A 12,982-nucleotide genomic window follows, 5' to 3' on the forward strand; every position below is an offset into this window, starting at 1 on the left:
CGCCGAAGCCCAATGAGCCAAAGCCCTTAAGCTCTCACTCTGCTCCCAACTCACTCCTCTGCCTGCTCCCGACGCTGCCCGCGCCGACTCTTACCTTTTTATATTCCGCTCCACCTTCCTGACTACCCCCGCGCCTACTTCTGCTACGGAGAGAAAAAACAAACAAAAATCCCGCGAACTGGAAAAGGAGACGAAAAACTCAAACTAAACAGGTATTTAGCCACTCACCACCAGCACTTTCCAAGTACACTGCTCTGAAGAACAATGAGTCATCAATGTCGTTTATATAAATGACGAATAATAGCAAATCCCTGTGGTACACCACTGGACACCGGATTCCAGTCACTAAAGCAGCCTTCTGTCATCGCCCTCTGCCTCCTACAACTGAACCGATTTTGAATTCTCTTTGTCAAATTACCCTGTAACCCATATGAATTTACCCTATTCACAAGTCTCCCATGTGGGACCTTGTCAAAGGCTTTGCTAAAACCATATAAACTACATCGACTGCACTACCCTCATCTACACACCTGGTCACCTTCTCAAAAGATTCAATCAAATTTGTTAGACATGATGAAGCCATGTTGACTCTCCACGATCAAGCTTTGCCTCTCCAAGTGGAGATCAATGCTCTCCTTCAGAAATTTCATTAATATCCCTACCACTGATGTGAGACTCATTGGTCTGTACTTCCCTGATTCATCTTTATAGCCCTTCTTAAACAGCGGAACCACATTAACTGTTCTCCAGTCATCTGGCACCTCCCCCATGGCCAGAGAGGAATTGAAAATTTGGGTCAGAGCCCCTGCAATCTCCTCCCTTGCCTCTCACAGCAGCCTAGGGCACAATTCACCTGGACCTGGAGATTTATTCACTTGTAAGGCTGCCGCCACCTCCAATACCTTATCCTTCCCTACATCAATTTGCTCAAGAACCTCACAGTCCCTCTCCCTGAATTCCATACCATTGTCCTCATTCTCTCGGGTGTATTTGTCAAGACGCACCTTAAAACTCACTATCACATCTACATGACATCAAAATAAGATTAAAAACAAGTCAGTGAAAGTGGCAATGCAGGTGGGGAAGGTAGTCAAGAAGGCATACGGCAAGCTTGCCTTCATCGGCCGGGGCATTGAGTTTAAAAATTGGCAAGTCATGTTGCAGCTTTATAGAACCTTAGTTAGGCCGCACTTGGAATATAGTGTTCAATTCTGGTCGCCACACTACCAGAAGGATGTGGAGAGGATACGGAAAAGATTTACCAGGATGTTGCCTGGTATGGAGGGCATTAGCTAAGAGGAGAGGTTGGAGAAACTTGTTTTTTTTCTCACTGGAATGGCAGAGGTTGATGGAAGCCTGCAAGGTGACAGGGACTGGGAGCTGAATGTCCAGGGGTATCAAGTGTTTAGGAAGGATAGGCGGGAGGGAAAAGGGGGGGGCGTAGCTCTGCTGATTAAGGATAGCATCAGGGTGGTAGCCAGGGATGATATTGGAGCCAAGGAGCAGAACGTGAATTCGTTGTGGGTGGAGATTAGGAACAGCAAAGGGAGGAAGACGCTGGTGGGTGTCGTCTGTAGGCCCCTGAATAATGATCTAGAGGTGGGGCGGGCTGTTAACGCGCAAATAAGTGTGGCGTGCAGGAATGGGACGGCTGTAGTTATGGGGGATTTCAATCTGCATATTGATTGGTCGACCCATGTTGGACACGGTGGGCTCGAGGAAGAGTTCTTGGAATGCTGCCGGGATAGTTTCCTGGAACAGTGTGTGTTGGAGCCGACGAGGGAGCGAGCTATCTTGGATCTGGTGCTATGTAATGAGGCGGGTAGAATTAGGGACCTTGTGGTGAAGGATCCTCTTGGGGAGAGTGATCATTGTATGGTGGAGTTTCTGGTGCAGATGGAGGAGAACAAAGTGGGTTCCCGGACGCGCGTCCTTTGTTTGAACAGAGGGGAGTATGGTAGGATGGGAGAAGAATTGGCGAATGTGGACTGGGGGAGCGCGTTGGAAGGTAGGTCTGCTGAGGAGCAGTGGAGGATCTTTAAGGAGATCTTTCTTGGTGCTCAGCAGAAATTTATTCCGATGGTCAAAAAGGACCGTAGGAGGAGAGGTAATAAGCCGTGGATAACGAAGGAGGTGAAGGAAAGTGTTAAATTAAAAGCGGAGGCATTTAGAGTAGCTAAGAGTAGTGGGCGAGAAGAGGATTGGGAGAGATTTAAATGTCAACAAAGATTGACAAAGAAGTTGATAAAGGAGGGTAGGAGAAACTATGAAGCTGGGCTAGCGCTTAATATAAAAAAGGATAGCAAGAGTTTTTATAAATATATAAAAAGGAAGAGGCTGGCTAGGGTGAACGTTGGTCCCTTAGAGGATGAGAGGGGGGACTTAGTGGTAGGGGATGGGGAAATGGCTGAGGTCTTGAATAACTTTTTTGTTTCGGTCTTCACGGAGGAGGACGTGAATAATTTGCCGGATGTTAGAGATGGAAAGGTGGTAGGACTGGAGGGTCTCAATGACATTACTGTTACTAGAGAGGTGGTGCTCAACAGACTGGAGGGGCTGATTGTGGACAAGTCCCCAGGACCGGATGGAATGCATCCGAGGGTCCTGAAAGAAATGGCGGAGGTGATAGTGGATGCCTTGGTGGTTATTTTCCAGACGTCGCTGGATTCCGGGGAAGTGCCGGAAGATTGGAAAACGGCTAATGTTACGCCGTTGTTTAAGAAGGGTGCCAGGCAAAAGGCGGGGAATTATAGGCCTGTTAGTTTAACGTCTGTTGTAGGTAAAATGTTAGAATCCGTCATCAAGGAGGAAATAGCGAGGCATCTTGAGGGGAACTGCTTGATAGAGCAGACACAGCACGGTTTCGTTAAAGGAAAGTCGTGTCTGACAAGTTTACTGGAGTTCTATGAGGATGTGTCTAGGGCGGTGGATAGAGGAGAGCCGGTGGATGTGGTCTTTCTTGATTTTCAGAAGGCGTTTGACAAGGTACCTCACAAGAAGTTATTGCAGAAGGTAAGGGGACATGGAGTTGGGGGTAGGGTGTTAGCGTGGATAGAGGATTGGTTGTCAAATAGGAGGCAGAGAGTGGGGGTCAGTGGGTGCTATTCGGATTGGCGGATGGTGACTAGTGGAGTGCCCCAGGGGTCGGTGCTGGGGCCTCAGCTATTTACCATTTATATAGATGATCTGGAGGAGGGAACCGAGTGTAGAGTGTCGAAATTTGCTGATGACACCAAAATTGGTGGAAAGGCAAATTGTGCGGAGGGTGTGGAGAGTCTGCAGAAGGATCTAGATAGGCTGGGCGAATGGGCCAGGAAATGGCAAATGGAATTTAATGTTGGCAAGTGTGAGGTGGTCCACTTTGGTAGGAATAATGGTAGGAAGGATTATTACTTACGTGGAGAAAAACTGCAGCAGGCGACGGTGCAGAGGGACCTCGGGGTCCTTGTGCATGAGTCGCAAAAACCCAGCTTGCAGGTGCAGCAGGTGGTCAGGAAGGCGAATGCGATGCTGGCCTTCATAGCGAGGGGGATTGAATATAAAAGTAGGGAGTCTTGCTGCAGCTGTATAGGGCATTGGTGAGGCCGCAGCTGGAGTACTGTGTGCAGTTTTGGGCGCCGTACTTACGCAAGGATATTTTGGCCTTGGACGGAGTGCAGAGGAGGTTTACTAGGCTGATGCCAGAGCTGAGGGGGTTGAGCTATGAGGAGAGGCTGAATAAATTAGGCTTATACTCGTTAGAGTTTAGAAGAATGAGGGGAGATCTCATTGAGACGTATAAGATGATGAATGGGATGGATAGGATAGAGGTGGAGAGACTCTTCCCGCTCAGAAAAGACAGTAGGACTAGGGGGCACAGCCTCAAGATAAAGGGGGGGCGGTTTAGAACGGAGTTGAGGAGGAACTTCTTCACTCAAAGGGTGGTGAATCTCTGGAATTCTCTGCCCGTTGAAGTGGTGGAGGCTACCTCGCTAAATATTTTTAAGAAGCGGGTTGATGGGTTCTTGATAAAAGAGGGGATTAAGGGTTATGGGGAGAGGGCGGGAAAGTGGAACTGAGCCACAACAAATCAGCCATGATCTTATTGAATGGCGGGGCAGGCTCGAAGGGCTAGATGGCCTACTCCTGCTCCTATTTCTTATGTTCTTATTATGTTCTTAAGTCTACAAGATTATGACGGGCATGGACAGAGTGGATAGTCAGAAGCTTTTTCCCAAGGTGGAAGAGTCAATTACTAGGGGACACAGGTTTAAGATGCGAGCGGCAAGGTTTAAAGGAAATGTATAGGCAGAAATTTACTCAGGGTGGTGGGTGCCTGGAACTCGTTGCGAGGGCAGTGGAAGCAGATACGATAGTGACTTTTAAGGGGCATCTTGACAAATACATGAATAGGATGGGAATAGAGGGATATGGTCCCTGGAAGGGTAGGGAGTTTTAGTTCAGTCAGGCAGCATTGCAGGCTTGGAGGGCAGAAGGGCCTGCTGTAATTTTGTTCTTTGTTCTTGTTTCTGAACTGCTGTTCTACTGAAACATCGACCATCTGGCTGGGCTCATTCCCCAATACCAGGTCCAGTCCAGCCCATTCCCTAGTTGGACTATCTGCACATTGTTTCAAGAAGCCCTCCTGGATGCTCCTTATAAATTCTGCCTCATCCACTCCCCCCGCAATAAGTGAGTCCCAGTCAATATAGACGAAGTTGATATGTGTTTGAGTCTGCCTTAATCTCGTTCACCATTTGGGAGGTGTCCATCACAAAAACCATTCAGTTCACTAGTAATTAGAGGGAACTTTACATTAACAGTTCCTGATGTTGGCCCTAGAATATATTTCCAAGCTGACACAATAAATTCACATTGAAGTCACAAAAACAAAACGTCCTGAGATATTCCAGCAATGAGAAAATGGAGTATGATGCTGCTTTGTTGGTTATGAGCTCAAAGGTGACTCTAATGTCATTTTTCAAATACATGTCTTTTTTTTAAAGATGATTACAGATGCTCTGCAGATGCTTGAAAAGGAACCAGAAACTATTGACATGTTTGGCGAGCATCTAATATTCTTGTCTCGAATCAGTGCAGAGATGCCCATGTTGGAGAGAGATTTTACAGCTGTGACTCAGTTGTATGCCATTGCCAAAGAGTATTCAGTCTTTGTCCCACCTGAAGATCTGGCTCTCTACCATATCCTGATACCTAGCTTTCAGAACCTGAAAGCTAGTGTCCTCTATTGTGAGGCCATGAAAGACAAGAATGTCACCAAGTTCAAGGCTAATCTGGAAGAAGACATCAATAACCTCTACTATGAGCTACTGCAAGTTAAATATAAGGTAATTCAACAGGAAACTTTGTGGGTTTAGGTTTTTTGATTCATTTATTGGATATGGGTATTACTGGCTGGGCCAGCACTTATTGCCCATCCTTAATTGGCCATGGGCTGAGTGGCTTGGGTGCATTTAAGAGTCAACCACACTGGAGACTGAAGTCACTTGGTAAGGACGGTAGATTTAATTTTGAAAAGTCATTGGCGAACCAGCAGATAGGTTTTTACAACAATTGACGATTTCATGGCCATCATTTGACTTGTAATTCCAGGTCAGAAACTCCAAAGTGTTTTTTGAAGTCTGCCTGGATCATAAGTTTTGCACTTTGAATTTGGCTAGGGTGAGCACATGTTTCACTTCAGGTTTGATTCAGATGACTCACTAGGAGCTTTTATCAAACAAAGTTTATTTAAAAATACAGTTAACATGTGTAGAAAGAAAATTAGCAATAACTTTTATCAATTACAAACAAAAACAAAACCACCATGATAATGTATAACCCTAAACAAATAAGTCAAAAATGTCCCAACCAAACAAAACTTTCCATCGACACAGGTCTTTCCACAGGTTTAACAGAGCAAAGACTAATGCTCACGTGATACTGGAACTGAGTCCTTTGGTTGGAGAATTGAAACCTTGACTTCTCAGCCTTGTAACTTTTAGCAGCCCTCTGGATACACCCAGAACAACTTCCCAGAACACCAGGGAGAAATTCTCGTCAAGCCGCCAACAGCAGATTTTCTACCCCAGGAAGGCAAGAAGCCTTGCGTTCAGCTAACTAGCAGAATAAAACCAGAGAGAAAGAGAAACATTTTTTTTCAGCTTGATGTCCCTTTTAAAATAAAAACTACGGCTAGCCAAACAAATGAAATCTTAAATTCACTAGAAAGGAAAAAGAAAACTGTCCAAAAACCCATGACCTGCCAACCATCTTTCTCCTAACAATGCAGCGTCATAAAAAATCCCAGAGTAAAAATAAATCACTCCATTTAACCCATTGAAGTAGCAATAACATTTCTACAGATAGCCTGGCAACAATGAGAGCTGAGGTTGAGAGAGTTGCAGTGAACATGCTTTAAATGAATCCAGCTTTAAAGGCATACAGAATTCAGAATTCAACATCACAGAATTCAGATGCCACCATCTGCCATGGTGGGATTCAAACCCAGATCCCCAGAGCATAACCCCAGATCTCTGGATCACCAATCCAGCAACAATACCAGGTCTTGTTAGTTTCTTCACCACCTGCTGCAGACCCACTTTAGCAGTTATTTCCTTTAGGACCCAACCAGCCAAACACTCTTGGTGGTGGACATTGAAATCCCCCACCTACAGTACATTTTGTGCCCTTGCCACCCTCAGTACTTCCTCTATGTGTTGTTCAACATGGAGGAGTGCAGATTCATCAGCCAAAGGAGGACAGTATGTGGTGACCAGAAGGAGGTTTCCTTGCCCACGTTTACCCTGAAGCCATGAGACTTCATGGGGTCTGGAATCAATGTTAAGGACTCCCAGGGCAACTCCCTGCTGACTGTATAGCACTGTCCACCACCTCTGCTTGTGTCTGTGCTGCCGGTGGGATAGGACCTATTCAGGGATGGTAATAGTGGTGTCTGGGCTGTTATCTTTAAGGTATGATTCCGTGAGAATGACTATCAGACTGTTCCTTGATTAGTCTGTGAGACAGCTCTCCCAGTTTTGTCACTAGCCCCCTGACATTAGTGAGAGAGACTTTGCAGGAGGGACAGGGCTGTTTGTTTTGCCATTGTCTTTTCCGGTGCCCAGGTCGTTGCCAGGTGGTCCATTTGGTTTCATTTTTTTGTTGAGACTTTGTTGTGATTGTTAAACTGAGTGGCTTGCTAGGCCATTTCAGCGGGCAGTTGAGAGTTAACCACGTTTCTGTGACTCTGGAGTCACATGACCTGGTAAAGATGGCAGATTTCCTGCCCTAAAGGACATTAGTGAACCAGATGGGTTTTTCCAACAATTGACAATGGTTTCATGGTCATCAGTAGATTCTTAATTCCAGATAATTTTTATTGAATTCAAATTTCACCATCTGCCACGGCGGGATTCGAATGCAAGTCCCCAGAACATTAGTTGAGTTTCTGGATTCATAGTCTAGCAATAATATCACTGGGCCACTGCCTCCCCTGCCTCTGGCACCATGGCAATGATCACGTCATTTCCTTCAGTACCTTGGCAGTTCCAGCCAGGCATAGCTCCTGGAATCCTAGCAGTGTCCAGCTGGCAATACCTAGCTGGCTACCAGAGGGTAGTGCCAGTGGGTGGATCCTGAGGGTCTGGTGCATGAGGGGGTAGGTCATAAAGGGAGGCTTATGAAGAAGGATCCATTGGAATAGGCCTGTTGCGGATGATCTGTGTTCGGGTTGGGTGAGAGATTAGGCCAGCGATCTATGCTAGGGAGGGGAAATGGGGGAACATGTCCTCAAGAAGGGCTAAAAGAGGACATGAGAAGACTTTGGCTGATAGGATTAAGGAGAATCCTAAGGCGTTCTATAGGTATGTCAAGAACAGAAGGTTGGTTAGGGCAAGATTAGGGCCAGTTACAGACAGCAGAGGGAAGTTATGTGTGGAACCGGAAGAGATTGGAGAGGCATTGTACCAATATTTCTCTTCGGTGTTCACGCAGGGGGACATGAATATAGCTGGGGAGGACACTGGGTTGCAGGGGTGTGAAATAGATAGTATTGCAGTTGATAAGGGGGATGTGCTGGATATTCTAGAGGGTTTGAAAATAGATAAGTCCCCTGGTCCGGATGGGATTTAGCCTAGGATTCTCTGGGAGGCAAGAGAAGTGATTGCAGAGCCTCTGGCTCTGATCTTCAGGTCATCGTTGGCCTCTGGTATAGTAACGGAAGATTGGAGGTTAGCGAATGTTGTCCCATTGTTTAAGAAGGGGAACAGAGACTTCCCCGGGAATTATAGACCGGTGAGTCTCACTTCTGTTGTGGGCAAGGTTTTAGAAAAAATTATTAGGGATAGGATTTATAGTTATTTGGAGAGTAATGAATTGATTGGAGATAGTCAGCATGGTTTTGTAGCGGGTAGGTTGTGCCTTACTAACCTTATTGAGTTTTTTGAAAAAGTGACCAAAGAGGTGGATGGGGGTAAAAGGCAGTTGACGTGGTATATATGGATTTTAGTAAGGCGTTTGATATGGTTCACCATGGTAGGCTTCTGCAGAAAATGCAGATGTATGGGATTGAGGGTAATCTAGGAAATTGGATCAGGAATTGGCTAGCAGATAGGAGACAGAGGGTGGTGGTTGATGGTAAATATTCGTCATGGAGTTCGGTTACGAGTGGTGTGCCTCAGGGATCTGTTTTGGGGCCACTGCTGTTTGTCATTTTTATTAATGATCTGGATGAGGGTATAGTTGGGTGGATTAGTAAATTTGCTGATGACACCAAAGTCGGAGGTGTGGTAGATTGTGAGGAAGGGTGTCGTAGTTTGCAGGGAGACTTAGACAGGTTGCAGAGCTGGGCCGAGAGGTGGCGGATGGAGTTTAATGCGGAGAAGTGTGAGGTAATTCACTTTGGTAGGAATAACAGATGTGTTGAGTATAGGGCTAACGGGAGGACTTTGAATAGTGTGGATGAACAGAGGGATCTAGGTGTATGTGTACATAGATCCCTGAAAGTTGGGAATCAAGTAGATAGGGCTGTTAAGAAGGCATACGGTGTCTTGGCGTTTATTGGTAGGGGGATTGAATTTAGGAGTCGCAGCGTCATGTTGCAACTGTACACAACTCTGGTGCGGCCGCACTTGGAGTACTGTGTGCAGTTCTGGTCCCCACATTACAGGAAGGATGTGGAGGCTTTGGAGAGGGTGCAGAGGAGGTTTACCAGGATGTTGCCTGGTATGGAGGGGAGGTCCTATGAGGAGAGACTGAGGGATTTGGGGTTGTTTTCGCTGGAAAGAAGGCGGCTAAGAGGGGATCTTATTGAAACATATAAGATGATTAGAGGTTTAGATAGGGTGGACAGTGATAGCCTTTTTCCTCTGATGGAGAAAGCTAGCACGAGGGGGCATGGCTTTAAATTAAGGGGGGGTAGTTATAGGACGGATGTCAGGGGTAGGTTCTTTACCCAGAGGGTGATGAGGGATTGGAATGCCCTGCTTGCTGCGGTTGTAAATGCGCCTAGTTTGGGGGCGTTTAAGAGATCCGTGGATAGGTTTATGGATGGAAAGGGATTGGTTTAGGTTAGAGGGTCATTGTTTTTTTAACTGGTCGGCGCAACATCGTGGGCCGAAGGGCCTGTTCTGCGCTGTAATGTTCTATGTTCTATGTTCTATGTTCAATGAGGGGGAAGGGTAGGCCCCCAATGTCCATGTGAGAAGGGAGGGGAGTCTTCAACTTCACCTTGAGATCAGAGCACTCTTTAAAAATGGCACCCAATCTCAGTTAAGCGGGGGTGTTTCGGCTTGGCCCGTCTCAGAACGATGCAAAACGTGCAGGCATGCATCACATTGGTTTTCCCATCCAACATGACACCAAGGGCTCAATCTTACCAAAAAATTTTGTTTCTGGGGACAAAACTCTCTCTTTTCTCTCTTTAGCTTCTACGACTGGCTTGTGTTTGATCTCAGTTGGAAATCATCTCCATCTAGCCTTCCTAAAGAGGGATATTATGAACCTTGTCAAAAAGAGAAAGGAAGCATTCATAAGATCTAAAAGGTTTAGGACAGATGAAGCCTTTGAAAAATATAAAGAGTGTAGGAAGGAACTTAAGGAAGGAGATGGGAGGGCTAAAAGGGATCATGAAAAGTCCTTGGCAAATAGAATTAAGAAAAATTCTAAGGCATTTTAAACATATGTAAAGAGCAAGAGGGTAGCAAGGGAAAGGGTTGGCCCACTCAAGGATTGCGGAGGGAATCTATGCGTGGAACCAGAGGAAATGGGTGAAATATTAAATTAATACTTTGCCTCAGTAGTCACCAGAGAGGGACTTAATGGATAAGGAGGGTGTGTAGATATTCTGGGTCATGTCAAAATCAAAAAGGAAGAGGTATTGGGCATCTTAAGAAGGATTAAAGTAGATAAGTCCCCAGCGCCTGATGGGATCTACCCCAGAATACTGAGGGAGGCAAGGAAGGAAATTGTTGAGGCCTTACAGAAATCTTTACATCCTCATTGGCTACAGGTGAAGTGCCAGAGGTCTGGAGGATAGCCAATGTTGTTCCATTGTTTAAGGAGGGATAATCCAGGAAATTACAGGCTGGTGAGCCTCACGTTAATGATAGGGAAATTACTGGTAAAGATTCTTAGGGACAGGATTTACTCACATCTGGAAACAAATGGACTTATTGCATGTTTTAGTGAAGGGGAGGTGACTAACTTGGTTGAGTTTTTCAAGGAAGTGACGAAGATGATAGATGAGGGAAAGGCAGTGGAAGTTGTCTGCATGGACTTCAGTAAAGCCTTTGACAAGGTACCTCATGGTAGACTGATATGAAAAGTGAAGTCATATGGTATCAGAGGAGAGCTAACAAGTTGGATACAGAACTGGCTTGGCCACAGAAGACAGAAGGGAATGCCTTCTTGACTACCTTATCTACCTGCGTTGCCACTTTCAGTGATTGGCAGTAGCGGGGTGCTTTTCTGAATGGGAGGCTGTGAATAGCGGTGTTCCACAGGGATCAATTCTGGAACCTTTATTATTTGTAGTATATATAAATGATTGAGGAAAATGTACCTGGCCTATTAGATGACACAAAAATTGGTGGAGCTGTGGATAGTGAAGAGGATTGTCAGAGGATACAGCAAGATATAACCAAATGGAGACTTGGGTGAAGAAATGGCAGATGGAGTTTAATCTGGACAAGTGTGAGATAATGCATTTTGGAAAGTAAATGGTAGAACCCTTAGGAGTATTGACAGGCAGAGAGATCTAGGCGTACATGTCCTCCGATCACTGAAAATGGCAACACAGGTGGATAAGATAGTCACGAAGGCATACAGCATGCTTGCCTGCATCAGTTGGGACATTGAGTATAAAAATTGGCAGGTCATGCTGCAACTGTACACAACCTTAGTTAGGCCTCATTTAGAATATTGTGCACAATTCTGGTCGCCACACTACCAGAAGGATGTGGAGGCTTTGGAGAGGGTACAGAGGAGATTTACCAGGATGTTGCCTGGTCTGGAGGGTATTAGCTATAGGGAGGGATTGAATAAACTCGGTTTGCTCTCACTGGAACTACGGAGGTCAAAGGGCAACCTGATCGAGGTCTATAAAATTGTGAGTGGTAAGGACAAAGTGGATAGTCAGATACTCTTTTTCCTAGGGTAGAAAAGTCAAGTACTAGGGGACATTGGTTCAAGGTGCATGGGGAAAAGTTTAGAGGAGATAGAAATATAGAAACATAGAAAAACTATAGCACAATACAGGCCCTTTGGCCCACAAAACTGTGCCGAACATGTCCCTACCTTAGAGATTACTAGGCTTACCTATAACCCTCTATCTTGCTAAGTTCCATGTACTCTCTTAAAGACCCTTTGTGTGAGACAAGTTTTATTTTACATAGAGATTGGTGAATGTCTGGAACACACTGCCTGGGGACGTGGTGGGAGCAGCTACGATAGCGACATTTAAAGGACAACTAGATGAATACATGAATAGGATGGGAATGGAAGGATATGGACTTTGTGAGTGTATACGGTTTTAGTTTAGGCAGACATCATGATCAGTGCAGGCTTGGAGGGCTGAAGGGCCTGTTCCTGTGCTGTACTGTTCTTTGATTTTTGTTCTTTTGTTCCTGCCACTTCAAAATTGGCTGAACCTTGCATTAACAAGCTGTTTCTATTGATTCCAGAATGCTCTGTTTCCCCAATATGTTGCCCCATTTAGGGCTCATGGATGCTGCCCTTCTCTCTGCTGGATACTAAGGTCACTGTGATTTCCAGGTGTACACTTGATTCAGAGTTTAGAATCCCCATTTTTCTCTGTTAAGGCAAGTCACAATCTGAGTTCTTTCTTACTTCCAGGTTTGGCTCTTGGAGATTGAGGGCCTGTTCCCTGACAAAACAAATCAAGGGGATGTGATTAACACTGACATAGGAGGGGCAGGGCCTAAACATGGTGACAAATCTGGGTTGCAGAGAGATCTGGACACCATCTTTAAAATGCTTCAGTCAATCCTGCCTGCACCTATGTTACAAAGCGGAGGTTGATCTCTGAGAACTAACATTCAACCAAAGGGAAATACCTCCCTTCATAATTTGTTAAAGTCTGCGTGAGAAGAGATAATACTTCAGCAACTTTTAGTGAGTAAATCAAAATAACTACCTGAGTCTCTCTTTGAGAAAGCAACATTTTAATTCTCTAACAGTGAATAGGTTAACTAAACTATTAACAAACCCAATAAAACACTATTTTAATGAAATGCTGTTTAAATACAATTCCCACTTACTAACAAAACAAAAAGACTTATTAGTTACTCAAAATACAACCAGGTTTTATCTTCCGGAATCTTCTGTTGGTACCTTTACAATTGAGATGAGGCTTTGTTTTTTAAAGATATAAATGCAGCTATGAGAGATTCAGCAAGTCTCTCTCTCTGAGAACTAAATGAAGCTGTTACTCAGCAGATGGCAAGTGTTCTTCTACTGTTTGTGCCAATACTCCCGTCTTTTA

At 45.1% G+C, this 12,982-nt stretch overlaps 1 protein-coding gene across 1 annotated transcript in view; it reads left to right on the forward strand.

Moving 5' to 3' along the window:
• LOC145337798 (dynein axonemal heavy chain 6-like) overlaps positions 1–12,982 on the forward strand; it is a 785,492-nt gene that overhangs the window by 170,071 nt on the left and 602,439 nt on the right. The window contains exon 15 of the mRNA XM_080182651.1: positions 4,986–5,327. Within this exon, the coding sequence (XP_080038777.1) occupies positions 4,986–5,327 (342 nt within the window). The remainder of the gene's footprint in view (positions 1–4,985; positions 5,328–12,982) is intronic.

This window comes from Carcharhinus amblyrhynchos, unplaced genomic scaffold (genome assembly GCF_965287045.1).
Source record: "Carcharhinus amblyrhynchos unplaced genomic scaffold, sCarAmb.v2.hapA scaffold_76, whole genome shotgun sequence".
In the NCBI taxonomy this organism is placed as follows: domain Eukaryota; kingdom Metazoa; phylum Chordata; class Chondrichthyes; order Carcharhiniformes; family Carcharhinidae; genus Carcharhinus; species Carcharhinus amblyrhynchos.